The sequence below is a fragment of the Borostomias antarcticus genome (genome assembly GCF_949987555.1).
Source record: "Borostomias antarcticus genome assembly, chromosome: 10".
In the NCBI taxonomy this organism is placed as follows: domain Eukaryota; kingdom Metazoa; phylum Chordata; class Actinopteri; order Stomiiformes; family Stomiidae; genus Borostomias; species Borostomias antarcticus.
Window position 1 is genome coordinate 18113482 of NC_140243.1, and position 17473 is coordinate 18130954.

Here is a 17473-nt window from a genome sequence, read left to right on the forward strand (position 1 = left end):
GAGATTAAAATCAAGTGTGGAAAGACAGCTGAGTTTTTCTACATGTTTTTTTTGCGATTCCCAGTGTTCCTGGTCCTGGAAGCGCAGCCTTGCATTTCCTCCCTCTCCGGGAGCAGCCTATTGACGGCCTTCGTGAGGGGCCGCAGCTGTTAAGAGTCGTAATCACTCCCCCTGTACAGGGGCTACTCTCCCAAGCTGACACCGCCTTCCTCCGGAGTTGGCCGCTGGGTAACCTCTGTGGAATTGGTCAGAGTGTGTGCATGTGCACGCCCGTATGGGAGTCAGCTGCACTTGGACCTGCCATCCTGAGAGGCAGCGATGGATGTCTAGAGAGAATAATTTCAGACTAAATGGCACTAAAATGTTTTCCTTTTCAAAAAGACTGCCGGCCAGAACATGATCCCATCATATTTCAACATTTACAGTATAAACAGGATGAGGATAAACATCAACAGGCCATTTGTTCAATCGGCTCTTTATTCCATGTCACATTCTACTGTGTTCATTTTGTTCACTTTCTCAACTTGAGTGTCTCACTTATCGTACTCTGAATGAAAACAGTCATATCTCCAGGAAGGCTTGTTGAAATTCATCACATAAATTTGCTCGGTTTGAATTCAACCTACCGTGAATATCTGATTGGCTAAGGGTAACTCCATCCTGTGAATAAGTGTTCCATGCCTTCCGGGAACATATTTTGGAGGGTGCATACTGTACATGAAGCCTCATAACCTATAAATCACTGGCCATCACATTCACTTTCTGCAGAAGGCAGTGGCTGACATTCCTGTGGTAGAGCATAGGGCAACGGAGTGGCTGCAGCAAGAATATCATACATGACTAACCCATAACGAACCAGTGCGCGCGCGCACACACACACACACACACAAGCACACACACACACACACATACACACACACACACACACACACCTCCTTGTTCACCTTGTGGTTTGCCTGTGCCTTGGCGTTGACAGACCCGACAAGGGTTCCCATTGACTCGGGTCCCCCACCTTCCCCTGCGCCAGATGTTTAGAGTTGGCGGGCAGCTTGAGGATGACAGATCCACTCTTGCGCCATTTTAGATGTCTGTGATAGTCGGAGACACATGGAGGTGGAGACACATGGAGAGGAGAGTGGGAGAAAACCAGCGGGAGATTAACCAAACCTGCCAAGTACTCTGTACAGAAGCACTGCATTTCTGAGACGCTCCCCGACTACAGCTCAATTGACCGTTTGATTGAATGTATTGCTGACATAAATGTGTGGATGTCACAGGACTTCCTCCAGGACAAAGCTGAAGTATTGATCATTGGTGTAAAAGGTGAAACATGCCAAGGTGAAACTTTTCCTCTCCCAGACTGATACTGAAAGACTAATTAGTCTTTCAGTATCAGTCTGGAGAGCGTTACTATTGTATTAATACATGCTTTTATTACTAGCAGGTTGGACTATTCTAACACTCTCCTGTCTGGCCGACCAAAAAAAGCGATTAGTCAACTCCAACTGATTCAAAATGCTGCAGCACGTGTTCTTACAAAGACCAGAAGGAGGGTTCTCATCACACCAATTTAAAATCACTGCACTGGGTACCTGTCAGTTTTAGTTTAAGATTATTTTATTAGTCAATAAATCCATACATAATCAAGCACCTAAATACATATCAGACATGCTTTTAAGATATACTGTACACCTAGTACGTCCCTCAGGTCCTCTGGCACTGAGCTTTTAATGGTTCCTAAAGCCAGAGGACCTGAGAATGTCTGAGACCATGGTCATTTTTAAGCAAGATCTTAAAACATAACTTTAACATTGCTTTTACCGCATAGCTTTACTTGTTTTAAGTGCTCTTCGTTTGTATTCTGTTTTTATTCTATTTTACATTATCTTTACATTTTTAATTATTTAGCTTTTGTGTTTTTATTGTTGTTCTCACTGTGTTTACATGATTTATATTTTTTATCCCTCTTTTTATGTACAGTAAAGCGCAATTTGCTACAGTGATTTGTATGAACGGTGCTATAAATAAAACTAGAAATGGTGCTCAGAGAGCACAGACCTCCGCCCCTGAATGCATTTCGTGGCTCTGTGCACGGCAAAATTGAATGGGGTTCTAAATTGGTCCATGCTACACCCTTCCACCGAGTTTCATAAAAATCGGTTTGGTAGTTTTTGCTTAATCCTAGTCCAGAAAATTAATGGAGGTGAAAGGTCAGTCCGGCTGCGTCTCAGCAGCCTGTGAGCCCTCCTCGTGATTCGGATCCACTCCAACATTTAAGGGGTTGTAAATTGTCCCATGCTGCACCCCACTCTATGAAAATCAGTCAGGTAGTTTTTGCATAATCCTGGTTTAAAAAATGAATGGAGGTGAATGCCTCCAATGAACGTGTTTGGGCGGCCCAATGACCTGACCCGTGCTTCGGATCTGCACCAGAATTGAATCGGTCCCAAGTTGGACCATGCTACACCCTTCAACTGAGTTTCGTAAAAATCTGTCCAGTAGTTTTTGAGTCATCCTGCTAACAAACACACAGACGCACGCACACATGCACAAAAGCCACCAAAAACATCTCACCCTGCGCTGTGGCTAGAGCAGAGATAATGACACTGTGATTGACAAGCAGCAACGCCAAAGCTACTTGCACATGTGACAGACAGGACATACAGCACTGTTCCTCGAGACTCCACGGTAGAGGAATGTCTCAGATAAGCAGTACCAAGCCAGAGAATATCCATAATCAGATGAACCTGAATTAAGTGATGTTCCTTCCTGCACATTCCAGTCCTACAGTATCCGGACAAGAGGAGCAGACAGGGGTCTGAAGGGTCACATCCATCCACTTGCTCTCCTCATCCTCGCACCCCAGAGAGTTATGCAAGAGCCAGCTATGTCGCCATATGGAGGAGCTCGGACAACACTGAAATACGCCAGGAATGGAAGTTCATCTCCACTGCCCTGCAACATGTCAAGCACCAACACCATAGGCCCCCATCACAGTGGGAATGAGAATCTCTGAGATCCACTCCACAGAGACAAGAAACAGTCCTTAGTTTGGGTTGCACAAGAGCAAGGTCAAAGGAGACAGAGAGAGAGAAAGAGAGCAGCTGAATGCAATCTTCTGCCATGGGAGGAGTCTGTTGCTGATGGGTTTCATATGATGGTGATGAGTAAAATGTTGGTATAATGGCATGTGAAGATTTATTACCAATGTCATACTGTAGCAATAATTCTACTTTAGACGGGTTAAGCTCAACCTACTCTGAACCAGCTGATCAAAGAAGGGAAGCCGGCCTTGTCATTGCACGTGCTACTGTACCAAATTAGGATTTGATTAAAAGATATAGCTTAGTAAATTATTGCTTGAACTGTATACCAGGTGCCATAGTCAGCTTGACAGTTAATTGTGATGTCTTTTGCTGAGTAATTCTCCTACCAACAGACTACTGGCCAGTGCAGTTTTTATCAATTGGCTAACCCCTTGGCTCCACTGCGTCCATCAGCGTCAACCGTCAGCATCGACATTCTACCGTCAAAAATCAAGAAACAAACCTCTGCGATTCTCTAATGTCGGACGCTGGCGTCGAACGCGACGCAGCAGCTGCAGTGGAGCCGCTGTCATTGATTACAATGGATTCATTTCCTTAGCGTCTGATAGTTGATGGTTGCTGTTGACGCTAGCGGACCCAGCGGAGCCAAGCTGTTAGAAGCCATAATCGCCACAATGTGCCTGTTCGCTATGAATGTGGGGACAATATGAGCTGTGGTCTGTGTGGCCTATATTTGGATGTTCAGAACTTCACTGGTGGAACAGTACCATGTACAGAAAACAAAATGAAGACAATGCGACCTGTGAGTCTCAGATTCATCCACTATTAAGTTAATAAGGTAGTAGCTTGGGATCACTCACAGATTAAAACAAAGAGGTACAACACACAGTGACTCAGACGTTTAGCAGAGCCTGTAGTGAACCAAACTGCCTTGTGGTCAGTGAGTCCTTTATTGGATTTTAATCCATGCTTAGAAATTCAGAAAATTAGACAAGCAGTCAGTGCCTCCCTATTGCTCCATATCAGGTACAGGATATGTGTTGTCCCAGTGTCCACTTAAAATCCATACCATGACACAAAACCATAAAACCCTGGAGGACATCATACAATATCTGAAATCCTCCTGTTGCCTTGATATTCTGCCTACAGGCTTTAAAAAAAAAAGAAGTATCTTACTGTATGGTCTCTGATTTACTACAAATTGTAAACACATCTATTCTTTCAGGTGTGTTCCCACAAACCCTGAAAACTGCAGCCGTCAAGCCACTCTTAAAAAAGAATAATCTAGACACCTCACAAATTAAGTATAGACCCACATCAAACCTCACGTTTTTACACGTAGTAAAAGTAAAATCATTGAAAAAGCAGTTTTTCAACAGCTGAACAATTTCTTGGCACTAAATAATTGTTTTGATATCTTCCAGTCAGGATTTCGACCACACCACAGCACCAAGACTGCTCTTGTTAAAGTCTTCAATGACATCCATTTAAACACAGACAATGGCAGAATTTCAGTCTTAGTATTACTGGATCTCAGCGCTGCATTCGACACAGTTGACCACAACATATTACTAGGCCGACTAGAAAACTGTCTGGGAATTTCTGGCACAGTTCTAGACTTGTTTGAATCCTACTTGAAGGACAGGGACTACTTTGTGTCTATAGGCATTTATAAAATGACCTGTGGAGTTCCCCAAGGCTCCATTCTGAGGCCTCTTCTGTTAAACATGTATATGCTCTCACTAGCTCAAATTATGTAAGACATCAAAATATGTTACCATAGCTACGCAGATGACACACAAATTTATATCACCATATCAATAGGGGACTCCCATACAAGCGCTGAGTAAGTGCATTGAACAAATCAACGATTGGATGTGCCAGAACTTTCTTCAACTAAGCAAAAATAAAACTGAAGTAATTATCTTTGGAGCCAAAGAAGGATTAAAAGTCACTGCTTAGCTCCAATCAGTAATGCTAAAAACCACAAACGAAGCCAGAAATCTTGGTGTAGTCATGGACTCAGACCTGAATTTCAACTGTCACATTAAGACAATTACAAAGTCAGCCTACTATCACCTGAAGAATATATCAAGGATTAAAGGATTTATGTCTCAGCAGGATCTGGAAAAACTTGTCCATGCGTTTATCTTCAGTAGGCTTGACTACTGTAAGTGTGTTTGCAGGTCTCTCTAAAAAATCGATCAGACGGCTGCAGCTGATTCAGAACGCTGCTGCTCGAGTCCTCACTAAGACTAAGAAAGTGGATCACATCACTCCAGTTTCGAGGTCTTTACACTGGCTTCCTGTCTGTCAAAGAATTTACTTTAAAATACTGCTGTTGATTTATAAAGCACTAAATGGTTAAAGGAGTAGTCTTTGAAATTGAGAGTTTAACATGTTTTTTGAATGATTTTTCACGGTGCCCACTAGGGATGGGACGGTTTGAAATTTTCATATCACGGTTATAGTGACCAAAATGATCACGGTTCACGGTTTTATCACGGTTAGGGATGGGTCTCGTTAATTTTTATCGATACTGATACCATTATTGAGACTGCTTAACGATTCGAGTCTTTATCGATCCCACTATCGATACCCTACTTTTCTACTATTTAAACTTTTCTACTATTTAAATTCTTAAAAGAACTGAATTGGTATTGTTAATTTGTGACACTACTGATGCACAGGGCAATACGTGAAAAGACAAAAAATAAATTATACTGCATATAAATTAAATAAAGTAGCCTATAGGCTATGCTTTACATAACAACACACAATTACATAACAAATGGCTGCTCTTAACTAAACAGTATTAGAGAAAGACAATCTCCCTCCCTCTTTCCATCCCCTTCTTCCCTCTCTCTCCATCTCCCTCTCTCCCACTCTGTCCCCCTCACTACAGTAGACTAGCCTACTTTACACAACAATAACAACAACATGACACAGGTGCTATGCTATACACTATTAGGCTATTTTACATTGACATTGACAGTCCTTAAATCTAGATGTCTTCTTTGCAAGCTAGATTCCCTCTGTCATCCGCTTGCTAAAGGCTACAAAAATGTTGTAGCATAACTACTAACACTACAGTGGGTCATTCATTCATTCACTACTTGTGCCCAGTAACGTAACGTCACTGCACCGAGCTAGCAAGCTAGCAAGCACCATTTAAGTTCTTTAGCATAGACGTTGTATTTCCCCCCCTTGCAGGAAAATATCTTAGAGCACAGGTTGCATTTCGCCTCCTCCTTTACTTTCACTTTTGTGAAATGTAACCACGCCTTACATCGCTTTGTGCGCTCAGCCATTCTCTCCGCCAAAATACATCTCACTTTCGGCCATGCCGCTAGTGTTGTTATTTTCGCCTGAAGTCAAAACTCCGCCTACACGCTGCTACCTGTGTGGCTTAGACACCGGTAACCGTCCCATCCCTAGTGCCCACATCCATTGTATGACCTAAATGGTGGCAGAGCAATTATCAGACTTTCTCAAAAGTGCTAGTTTTGTCAACCTTTTGATCTGAACCATTGTATATGATCATAAGTAACCTTAAAGGACAATGCTCGTTTTTGACAACCTGGACCTTATTTACGACATACAGTATTATAAGACGTTTGACTCACCGAGATCACTTTGGTGTAGTTCGGAGGCATGTAGAAGAAATTTAAAATCCAGCGCGAGCCAGTATATCCATGTAATGGCGGTGGTCGGGGCACTTAGAATGCAGTTTCTAAAAATCTATTTTCTGCCGCGAAACGGTTGTTTTCATCAATCTGTCTTGATGAATCGCTAGTTGTGCTTACATAGAGCATCCGTCCTACCAGTCCTGAACAGAAACAAGCCAGCCACGCACATAAGCCAGGCTGGACCTGGTTACTAAATCAAATAGTTCATTCATACACTGCACGCATTTTCTTTTAACATTTAGTTTTATGACCTTTTATGTGTTTCTTGCACATTGTCTTATGCATTTAATGTCTCATGTAAAGCACTTTGAATTGCCTTGTTGCTGAAATGTGCTCTACAAATAAACTTGCCTTGCCTTGTGTTTAATTTTCCCACATTCAGGCGAGAACGGACAGCAAAGAGCAAGAGCTGACGCATGAAGCATATGACGAGAATGAAGCAAGATGAGCATACAGCATGAACGATACTTCCTGTAGGGCAGGATAAACTGCCCGTCCACAACATTTATGGTCAGAGGACAGTCCGCTGTCTCTGAGGTGATTGGTGACTCAAAACAGGACGACAGTACAGTTAATCTTCCTAAGGTACTGTATGTCTCTGTTTGATCTCAGCTGTTTTTTCCACCCGAGGCATTCACTGAATATTGGAGGAAATTCACCATTACTGGTCAAGCTTTGATATCTTTTAAGCCTATTTTCTATAGTCATTTCAAAGGAAAGATATAACTAGCAACAGCCTGCATACAGCTGGGGGTACACACTACACACGTGTGTATGTTTCGATAGACATACAGTAAACAGACGCGGTCACTGAATCAGATGCAGCCTCCCATTCAACAGCACATTAATCCATGCCCATTCTGCAGCCAAACATAATTACAAATACAACATACAGACACACACACACAATCAAAACACGCTGTATTTCACTTACGCTCACACATCTGGGACTCCATGTCACCCGTGGCCAGATGGAGACAGACGTCCTGATTTCTCAACGGAAAAACGCAATACACCGAGGTGATTAGGTAAAGATATCACAAGCCATGACATTGTCTCTAATGAAGTAACCCAGCTCATCATCATCATGGGAGGGACACACAGGAATTCTGGTCTAATCCACCAGCTGCTTGTGCTTTGGTAGGACATCAGCCCTGGAGCTCTGACCCTGGAAACCAGTGTTCCTGTGCCCCAGCTGAGAGTGCAGGGGTGGGGAGAGGGAGCCTCGTCCGGACCCCAGCCAACCATGATGTATTCTGGCAGTCGGGTGTCTCTGATGGGGGTGCGAGGCTGTGTAGCGTATCAACCTCCCCGTCTCTCCGTCAACACAACAACATTTGGGTGGTTGCTGAGAGACAGGTCAGTGAATGACATACTGTCTGGCAGACAGGCACGCAGGCCACCAGAAATCCGATCCGGGCTTTGGAATCCCCTGTCATCGCAGTCCCATGACCGAGTTTCACTACTGAACAGAAAAGGAAAGCTGGACCATACTGGGTCTAATAAATCAAACCATGAATACAAGTGTGTCAACAGGTTACAACATGGGCAAAATGTGTGTGGTGGTGTTACTATTACAAAGAGACACCCTACAGCAAAACATGTGTTTGTGTTACAGTGCATGTCGGGAGCACATCACAGCTCTAGGGTGAGAACATATTTGACAAGTCAATTAGGAATAAGAATAGGCTACATTAGCAGCACATGATGTAAAGCCAGCTAGCCAAGACAAATGCAAACCTACAGCTGCAAAAATTATAATCTGCCACCCCCTAGTGGTCGTAAGGAAATACACTTAAAAGGCAAGTTTGGCAAGGCAAGTTTATTTGTATAGCACATTTCAGCAAAAAGGCAATTCAAAGTGCTTTACATGAGACAAGTATCAAGACAAAGTGCAACACATAAAAGGTCATATAAAACGAAAAATACATTCTGTGAGAATACATTCGTATGAGGAGCTCCAATGTTGCCCCAACAACACTACAACATAAACACTACATAGTACATCTGGCCTCAGTTACCCTGCTTGACTGGCCCTCGGCCCTCAAATAATGCACAGTACAGTAGACACATTCATCCTGATGAAAATGTGCATGGTGCAAAGCTGAATTTTAAATATTGGGAGCTTAAGTGCTCCCCTTCCTCTACACCCCTGGGGGGCATATAGCCTGGCTTCGCCAGACCCAATTCGCAAAAATGCGAAGGGTCTGGAAACTCACAGTTGCTTTCCGGTTCCCAAGGGGCGTTACAAACGGGCATATATCAAAATGCCTCTGGACGCAATTGGATAGACCTACAACCAATCAGCGAAAATGCCTCTACGGCGCTCCTCTGTTCCGTCATCTTATTAAACCCGCCCCATATTAGATAAACGGTTGTGTTGGCACGGACACATTTCTGTTCCAGCGGATTCCGTTACAACGGTTGTATATCCAGACTGATCTGCGGATTGAAATAGAATGTGAGCTCTGAGATCAGGCTGTCGACGCCACTCTGCCTCAGGTCTGGCTGATTATCATGTGGTCGCATTGTGTACAGTATATTGTTCCAGATGAAACCTCTGCTGTGTTATAGGCTATCTTTCGAGGTCTGCGGTCACGCACGAGGTCAGCGGTTAGGTGTAGGGCACGGTCTTGTAGGTGCCGGTGACTTGATGCGGCGAAACCATCGGTAGGTCAGGAGGGCGCAGACTATGTTCTCCCCAGATCCGCCCAGGACCAACTACATCTGCCACCTGAGCACCACGTCTCTACATAACCCATGGGGAATTTTCCAAGCCAAATCAGACAACCGCTAGAAGATCGAGGAGTGCAGCTCGCACTGGAAGGAGGGCCGGATGAATGGCCTGGACCTACGTGAACAGCTTGCAGGCAAGCTGTAGCCTACTTTAGAGGTGGCGCTGCTTTCTCGTTGTTTACAATGGCAGGGCGCTATAGAGAGCTAGCGCTTGGGCTAAAGCGCAGATGCTGTAAAAGGCTGTTCTGAAGATGACAAAGGTCGGTTTTTGGCAAAAATGCAGACAGCGAACGTTAACACTAGCTAACATTAGGGTGCGTGTCCACCGGCGAGCTGTAGACTACCTGTTTACAGCTGTGGTTTTTTAGCGCTATAGCGCCATGAGCTCTAGGCCGTTTTCAGTTGAAAAAAGTTGAACTTTTGGGCCTAGAGCCCAGGCTGTAAAGGTTCTGACGACAACTGTCGGTTTTGGGGAAAATCGCAGACAGCGTTATTAGCTAATATTAGCTAGCTATCTCGTCCTGGTTAGTTAATCTGCAGTCTGCAAAACACGACACTCGTTGCTAACGCAGGTGTAAAACATTGGTAGCCCAGCCAGCTCTAAACTCCAGCTTTGTGCGCTCGCAGCTGTAAGCTTGGCGCTGCTCAGCTACATAGAGAGCTTTCCGGTGGACACAAACCCTTAATTATGACGCGACGCTTGACTTGATCGAGGGTAATAATGGTATCTTATATTCGATTTGCTTACATCATTGTTGCCTGGGAAACGTGTTCAGTCTTCCATTCTTCTTATGGTGAAATTCATTAGTCAGGACCATCACCACCGGCACCATGCTTAACGTGGCCAGAAAGAACAAGGTGAGTTGAAATAGTGCCTTGCGCAGGCGCAGTGAGCTGCAAGAGAAAAGGGTGACCCACCGAATTGTGACCGTAGAGGTTTGTTATCGAGAACGGTCTGTAAAATCAACGACAGAGATCATTGGATTCCTCAGCCTACATAATCTAGCTATCTGCTTTTGAGCAGTTTGAATTATTTTAGTGTCGTTATAAGCAGGCATGGGGAAACGGGAAACCAGCCGCCCCTGATCAACAGGCTATATAGAGTAAAGGGCCCCAGTGACCTTTTTCACGAGGCACAAATTTCCTGTCAACTCAACACCCCTGGTTATAAGCACAGAGCCATTGGCCGTTGGGACTTTGGCTTGGAGCGAAATAGGCCTACATTCCCCCATTGATCTAAGGTGGCTTCTGGCAGCAGCAGTCGTCAGAATATGTGACCAAACTGAAGGCTGCAAATAAGTCAAAACACTAACCAAATGTTTTATGGTGATGCGCCATACACTCACCTTTATGTGGGCAAACATATTAATGTCTAGACTATAAGATCAGAGAGCTGGCAACAAACAGGTTATCACTTCTGATGGCTGCTTTAGACTACCTGCAGAAAATATGCAACAGCGATCCCTAGGGCCACACTATTTGGTGGTCACAATTTCCGGTGCAACACCGGGCTATTCTACAGTGTAGCCTTCATCACCAAACCTCAATGACCCACTTAAGTTCACCTACTGTAACAGCCAGATGCTGCCGTGTCAGGCCAGATGGGTCACGGGTGTGAAGGTTAGGTGCTCCAACCACTGCCTTCTGTCACTGACGTGTGTTTGTGTGCATAAGCCGATCGCAGCTCTGCCAGAGCTGGACGAGGCCAACCTGGACCCCGAGATCAGAGATGACCCTGTCCAAACAACAACATCCCTCCAGCCAACAACATCCCTCCAAGTGAGCCCAGCACACTCAGAGCACTGAAGTAGTCAAAAATGTTGTTACTCATTACATTACGTTGCAGTCATTTAGCAGACGTTTTACCCAAAGCGACTAACCATAATTGCATTTAGCATAGGAAAAGCCAATGTACTACTACTTGCCAGAACTCACAAGTGCATCTCCTCTCTAAAACAAGTGACTAAGAGCATAATCCAGTACTGAAGGCAAAGTGCAAGCATAGCAATCTAAAATAGCCAACAATAGGTGCTTAATCCGAGTAACACTATTGCTGAAGTCAGACTTATGAATATTATCAGCCCCACCTTGTTCTAGCTGCTGTTGGGGCCTTCATGTACAAGATAGAGGGATGCGAACTCACTAACTATTGTTTGTTTTCCAGGCGCTGGCATGGGATCTCACAAAAATCACTGAAGTATGTATGGATATTAATCTCTTATCTTCATTGAGGGGGGGGGGGGGGGGGCACGGCTGGTCACATCCTCTTATTGATTATTGATGGCTGGCTAGGTAGAGGATCTGGTACTGCAGAAGAGGTCAAAGGTTGGGATGGGTCAACAGATCCTCACATGTCTGAGGCTGAATGTTACCAGCTGCTACTGTATGCCCGTGAGCGTCAGAGCAGTGCAGTCAGGGATGCAAACGGGCTGCCATCTGTCAGGGCAGCAACACCTTGATCTCCACCTGTTGGATCTCTAACCCTCATCCAGGCCTAACAGGATTACGGCTCAGTGCAGATGGGGAACCTGGTAGCAGGCTGATGATGACTAGTAGTGACGTACTGTAGCTCTGTGTTTGAACACAATCACCCGTGGTAAACAGTGTCCTGAAAGTGAGTCAAAACACACATAAAAACAACACACTTTCAACTGAATCTCACAGTTGTAAACATTGACAGAGACTTGCACCACTGATTACGATTAGCCTTCATTTTGGCCTTGATCACAGATCAGAGAGCAAGAGTGCAGCTCTTAATGATCTCCTCCATTTGTTAACTTTTGTAACTTCCGCCAGCCCAGAGAGTGGGGCATTCCTCCTGTGATAAAGAAGTGGGCAGCTTTGGTTGATCCAATCAGATCAGATCCAGATTTAGTCTATCACGTCTGTAATAGCTCCGTGGGCCCGTGGGAGCCAGAGGGATTAGCGAGGTATAAAATCCAGGGGTCAGGAGACCCAAGACCAAACTCCCTTAGAGGCTTCAGCACTTGAGTATCTAAAGAAGACTCTGACAGCATCAGCACTTAACAGCTAACATGGTTCTGCAGGATAGCGTGTATGACTCTGTCTTTGACATTCAGGAGACTGTAAGTATTGCTTCTCTTGTTCTGGATAAAACGCTTTAAATGGCTGTTTGCACAGATTGGATTGCCATTTGATTTTGCATAGAGCAAATTGAAGTGTTTCCTGGATAGTCCTAAATGGGTAGTTGTGATGATGAGTTGGTGCATTCACTGTTAGATACAGGGAATGATGAAACAATCATGCAAGCTAAAGGAAAGTTACCTTGATAGGCTGGCGAGTCTGGTTTACACAAAGCTGTTTACGAGGCACCAGATCATGTCATTTGGTTTTATCCATTAAATCTGGACTTGCAAACTGTTAACATTACAACTGCTAGTGTCTTTGTAGTGTTACAGTACTACTGTACAATATGGCACATTTTAACCTCAATTAGTTTTAGGCTATTCCTCCAACACAAGGTTCTGCTGAAGCCCAGTATTACTGTGTATAGCAGGCTACTATTGAAATCTCTTGTGTTAGGACACCGGGTCATTTGAAATAAACTAGAGGACAAAGGCAACCGTAAAGTGAGAGCTTACGTGAGTTGAAGTTGACATTTTCATCAGGATGAATGTGTGCACTGTACTGTGTAGTCGAGGGCCGAGGGCCAGCCAAGCAGGGTAACTGAGGCCAGATGCTGGTGGTGTTGTGTTGTAGTGTTGTTTGGGCAACATTGGAGTAATGTTACTGCTACTTTCTCAGGAGGTTGATGTGGAGACCCAGTTTGGGAAGGTCCGCTGCACGGTGAAGGGGGTGCCGAAAATCAACCGGCCCATCATCCTCACCTATCACGATATCGGACTGAACTGTAAGTCCTAAATGCGAACTAATCTTGGTCCAGCTACTGTAGCCATCTTACTACACATCTAACCGACGTGTTCCCCTAACAGACAAGACATGCTTCGACAGCCTGTTCAGCCATGAGGACATGCAGGAGATTGTCAGGCACTTCGCAATAATCCACATTGATGCTCCGGGTCAGCATGAGGGCGCCAGCACCCTCTCCACCGGGTGAGAGACGCCGAACGCGTGACGACCGACTTGACTAACTAACGCCTAACCCTAGTCACACAGCTGCCAAGCTAATCCACACACACACACACACACACACACACACACACACACACACACACACACACACATACACACACACACACACACACACACACACCAGCTGCCGCGCTCTACACAGCAGATGCCATGGCAATGCATACACCTATAGCCACGATAATCCATTCACTGCAGCTGCCATGGTGACCCAGACTCCACACCGGCTGCCATGGTGACCTACAGTAACTGTACACAGCAGTTGCCATGGTAATACATACATACAAAGCCATGATAACCTGTTCACACCGAAGCTGTAATGGTGACCTGTACTTACGTTGAAGCTGCCATGGTACAGTAACTTGGTAGCTGAGCAGAAGTCGGGTGCCCATGTTAACACTGATTATGTTCCTCCTACAGATACACTTTCCCCTCAATGGACCAGCTCTCAGAGACCCTGCCTCTAGTCCTCAAGCACTTTGGGTGAGAATATTCACATTTTACTGGGAGATCTGACAAACCTGAACGCTGTTCGACTTCACCAACCTGAACACCCCGTTCTAGTTCACCGACCACAAACCTGTTCTGGTCCCTTTCAGGTTGAAGAGTATCATTGGAATGGGCATGGGTGCCGGGGCCTACATCCTGGCCCGATTCGCTGTAAGTTCTCACTCTCGTCCTCTCTGTTAGGACGAGAGGTGTGGTCAAGATTCAACTAAAATAGCTGATTTACTCAAAACCCTTCCACATTGTAAACCACCGTGTTGATACAGGCAGCATAAAAGATTACTGGCTATAAGCCTATGGAATGTTGCTGTGTCAGCATGCATGTGCACAGTGACATGCAAGTAAAGTAGCCAAATATGGGCAATTGTCACAGTAGTCTATAGTAACCCTACTTCATTTGAGTGTTGATGAAGGTCCAGTAGGTGATAGTAGGTTGACGGTGGTTGTGTTGACCTCACCCTGACTTGGACTCTCCTGCACAGTTGAACTACCCCGACATGGTGGACGGTCTGACCCTCATTAACATGAACATGAGGGCAGAGACCCTGATGGACACAGTCACACAAAAGGTGACAGTGACACACACACACACACACACACACACACACACACTTAAAATACAGGTGAACCTCATACACACCTCAATGGTGACACAGCACACACCTGATACACCAGCATCGCACATAGCTTCATATTTAGTCTTGGTAGAATATGTTGCCCACTAAGATACATTAAACTAATTTAAATTGATTACTTGAATCAGAGACGATGTTTGCTATCATATATAATACCGTACAAAGATTAAAACACCAATCCTGTTTTCTCTCTCTGAGGGGAGCTTTGAGATAACCACACAAGCCCGACTCACTGTGGTGGTGATCCTGAGCAGGTGGCTAATCTCTGTGTTTTCTCTCTCAGATTACTGGCTGGACCCACAGTCTGCCTGACACGGTCATCCCACACCTGTTTGGAAAGGTAATGACCCAACCAGGGGCAGTGGCTGTGTGTTGTAGAGGAGATATGCTATGAAGAGGTTCAGACATATTGAGGATGCAGATGGCGTCTGAAGGGGAATGGGAGAAGTGGATGGATTATAGAGGGAAGAGTGATGACACCACTGATATTGAAGTTTGAGTAGGAAATAGGAAAGAGTTGCATTACGATTGGATGACAGAACCCATAAGGTATTGTTTAACTTGTTTAATGTGGTTTTATTGCATTGTGTGTTTGGTTTTATATGAATGGAAAATGCCAATAAAGATTTAAGTAAAAAAAAAAAAAGAAAAAAAAAAAGAACCCAACCGCCGCTGTTACATTCGGTCAATTACGGAAGCCTGTTTGGGTCAGGTGCTGTGACCCACAGTGTGTGTGTACATGTACAGTATGTGTGCGTGAACTGCATGAACAACCTCCAGACGGTCTTCCCTGCTTCTCTCCCCCAGGAGGAGATCCAGACCAAACAGGACCTGATTGAGACCTACCGCCACATCGTCGAGCAGGCCAACCAGGCCAACCTGCATCACTTCATCAAATCCTACAAGTGTCGACGAGGGCTGGAGATGGGCAGGTCCGTCCCTGGGGGCAATATCAACACCAGGACCCTCAAGTGAGTATCAGCCTGATCCTGACCCTTACCCCTGACCCCAGGTGACCCTGAAACCTGAGCCTGATCTCACGGTGTGATTGTCCTGCAGGTGCCACACCCTCATGGTGGTGGGGGACCAATCCCCAGCTGTGGAGTCTGTGGTGGAATGCAACGCCAAGCTCAACCCGACCAAGACCACCCTTCTCAAGGTGAGCCTCAGCGAAGCACAACACTGCCTACACTATGCTATACTACACTATACTGTATTACTCCACAGTATTGTATATGACACAATACTCTAAACTATACTCCATGCTGTGCTGTACAAATTCGTTTATGAGTAGTGTATACTATGCAATACTCCGCATTCATTTTCTATACTACTCTGCGTTGACCTATACCAACCCACACCCTCACAGCAGCGCACTGGGACACATGGAGCAGAACAGGGTAGTAGAACCTCACTGATCTTTAACCTCTGACCTCTAACCTCCCGTGCATGCAGATGGCTGACTGTGGTGGACTGCCCCAGGTGGATCAGCCCGCCAAGCTGACCGAGGCCTTTAAGTACTTCATCCAGGGCATGGGCTACAGTAAGTACACCCTGCAGCGCTTCTGTAGGACGCTAATGTACAGCAGGTGTAAGATTGGACGGCTAATATGACCGCTGACTCACCCCCCCCCCCCCCCAGTGTCGTCGTCCAGTATGACCCGGCTGGTCCGCTCCCGCACCGCCTCGGGCAGCAGCATAAACTCCGTGGACAGCTCCAGGAGCCGCTCGCTCGCCGTCGAGGGCCGCGCCAAGGGGCTCCTGGGCGGCGATGAGCAGAGGGGCCGCTCGCACACCGACGTCTCCATGGACAGCGTCTCCAGCGGCACGGACGGACCGCGAAGAAGCCCACGGGGCTGGCCTGCTGAGGACCCCCTCACACCCTGCGTCCTGAACCTCTGAACCTTAACACACCCCCCTCACCCAACGCTGCCTCTCTACCACTTCCATCTCTCTAACTCTATCTCCATCTCTCTCTTCGTTCTCCTCTCCCTTTTTCTTTCCTTGTATTCCTCCTCCACTCATTTCCTCTTCTCTCCATCTCCACCCTGTCCTCCCCTCTGCTCACCCCTCCACCCCCCCCCCATCCAATGTAATGCCATTGACAATAAACCCCTAACCCTGAGTGCCAGACTGCGCTGGTCTCTCCCTTACTCTCCACGACGGGGGGGAACTCCATTACCCTGGTCCTCCATGTACAGCTCACACCGGAGGTTATATCTATACGTCTTACCTCACAATTATTCACTATTATAATAAGTCACTGAGGAGAAACCGAGACATCTTAGGGGCAAGGAGTTAAGTTGAAGTTAGAAGGGAGTGTTTAGAAATATTAAGGTTGTCCAAAAAAACGGTGAATGTGGAGATTGTAAGATTGCATGTTCAACCGGACAACCGTACGTTCCACTGAACACGCTGGACCGAACTGAACACGTGACAGAAAGGTTGGGTCTAGGGGGGTCAAACTGAAGACCCCCCACTTTTGTTACTTGTCATTTTTATAACATGAACTGTGTAATCCAGACTCTAATATATACTGATCGTATCTCTCTATAACTATGTAACTATACTGTAACAGAGATACTGTAGCTATAGATTTTTAAATATGTATCTTTATAACAATACTGTACACATTATACAGTATCTACTAAATAAAAAAGAGTGACTACTGTTGAAACAGTATTTGAAGTTGTCGCTTCAAATCTTTCTCTGAAAGCACACACACACACACACACACACACACACACAC

The 17473-nt window shown here is 45.5% G+C and overlaps 1 protein-coding gene across 1 annotated transcript; it reads left to right on the forward strand.

Moving 5' to 3' along the window:
* Positions 1-12404: 12404 nt before the first annotated feature.
* On the forward strand, positions 12405-16626 carry LOC311314214 (protein NDRG1-like; the record flags this gene model as incomplete). Its single annotated transcript, XM_084444551.1, has 11 exons — positions 12405-12558; positions 13238-13343; positions 13426-13546; positions 14003-14065; positions 14182-14242; positions 14572-14658; positions 15008-15064; positions 15532-15695; positions 15784-15883; positions 16180-16267; positions 16367-16626. Exons 1-11 carry the CDS (start codon positions 12508-12510, stop codon positions 16624-16626), a joined length of 1158 nt encoding a protein of 385 aa, XP_084300677.1. The 5' UTR covers positions 12405-12507.
* Positions 16627-17473: the final 847 nt, after the last annotated feature.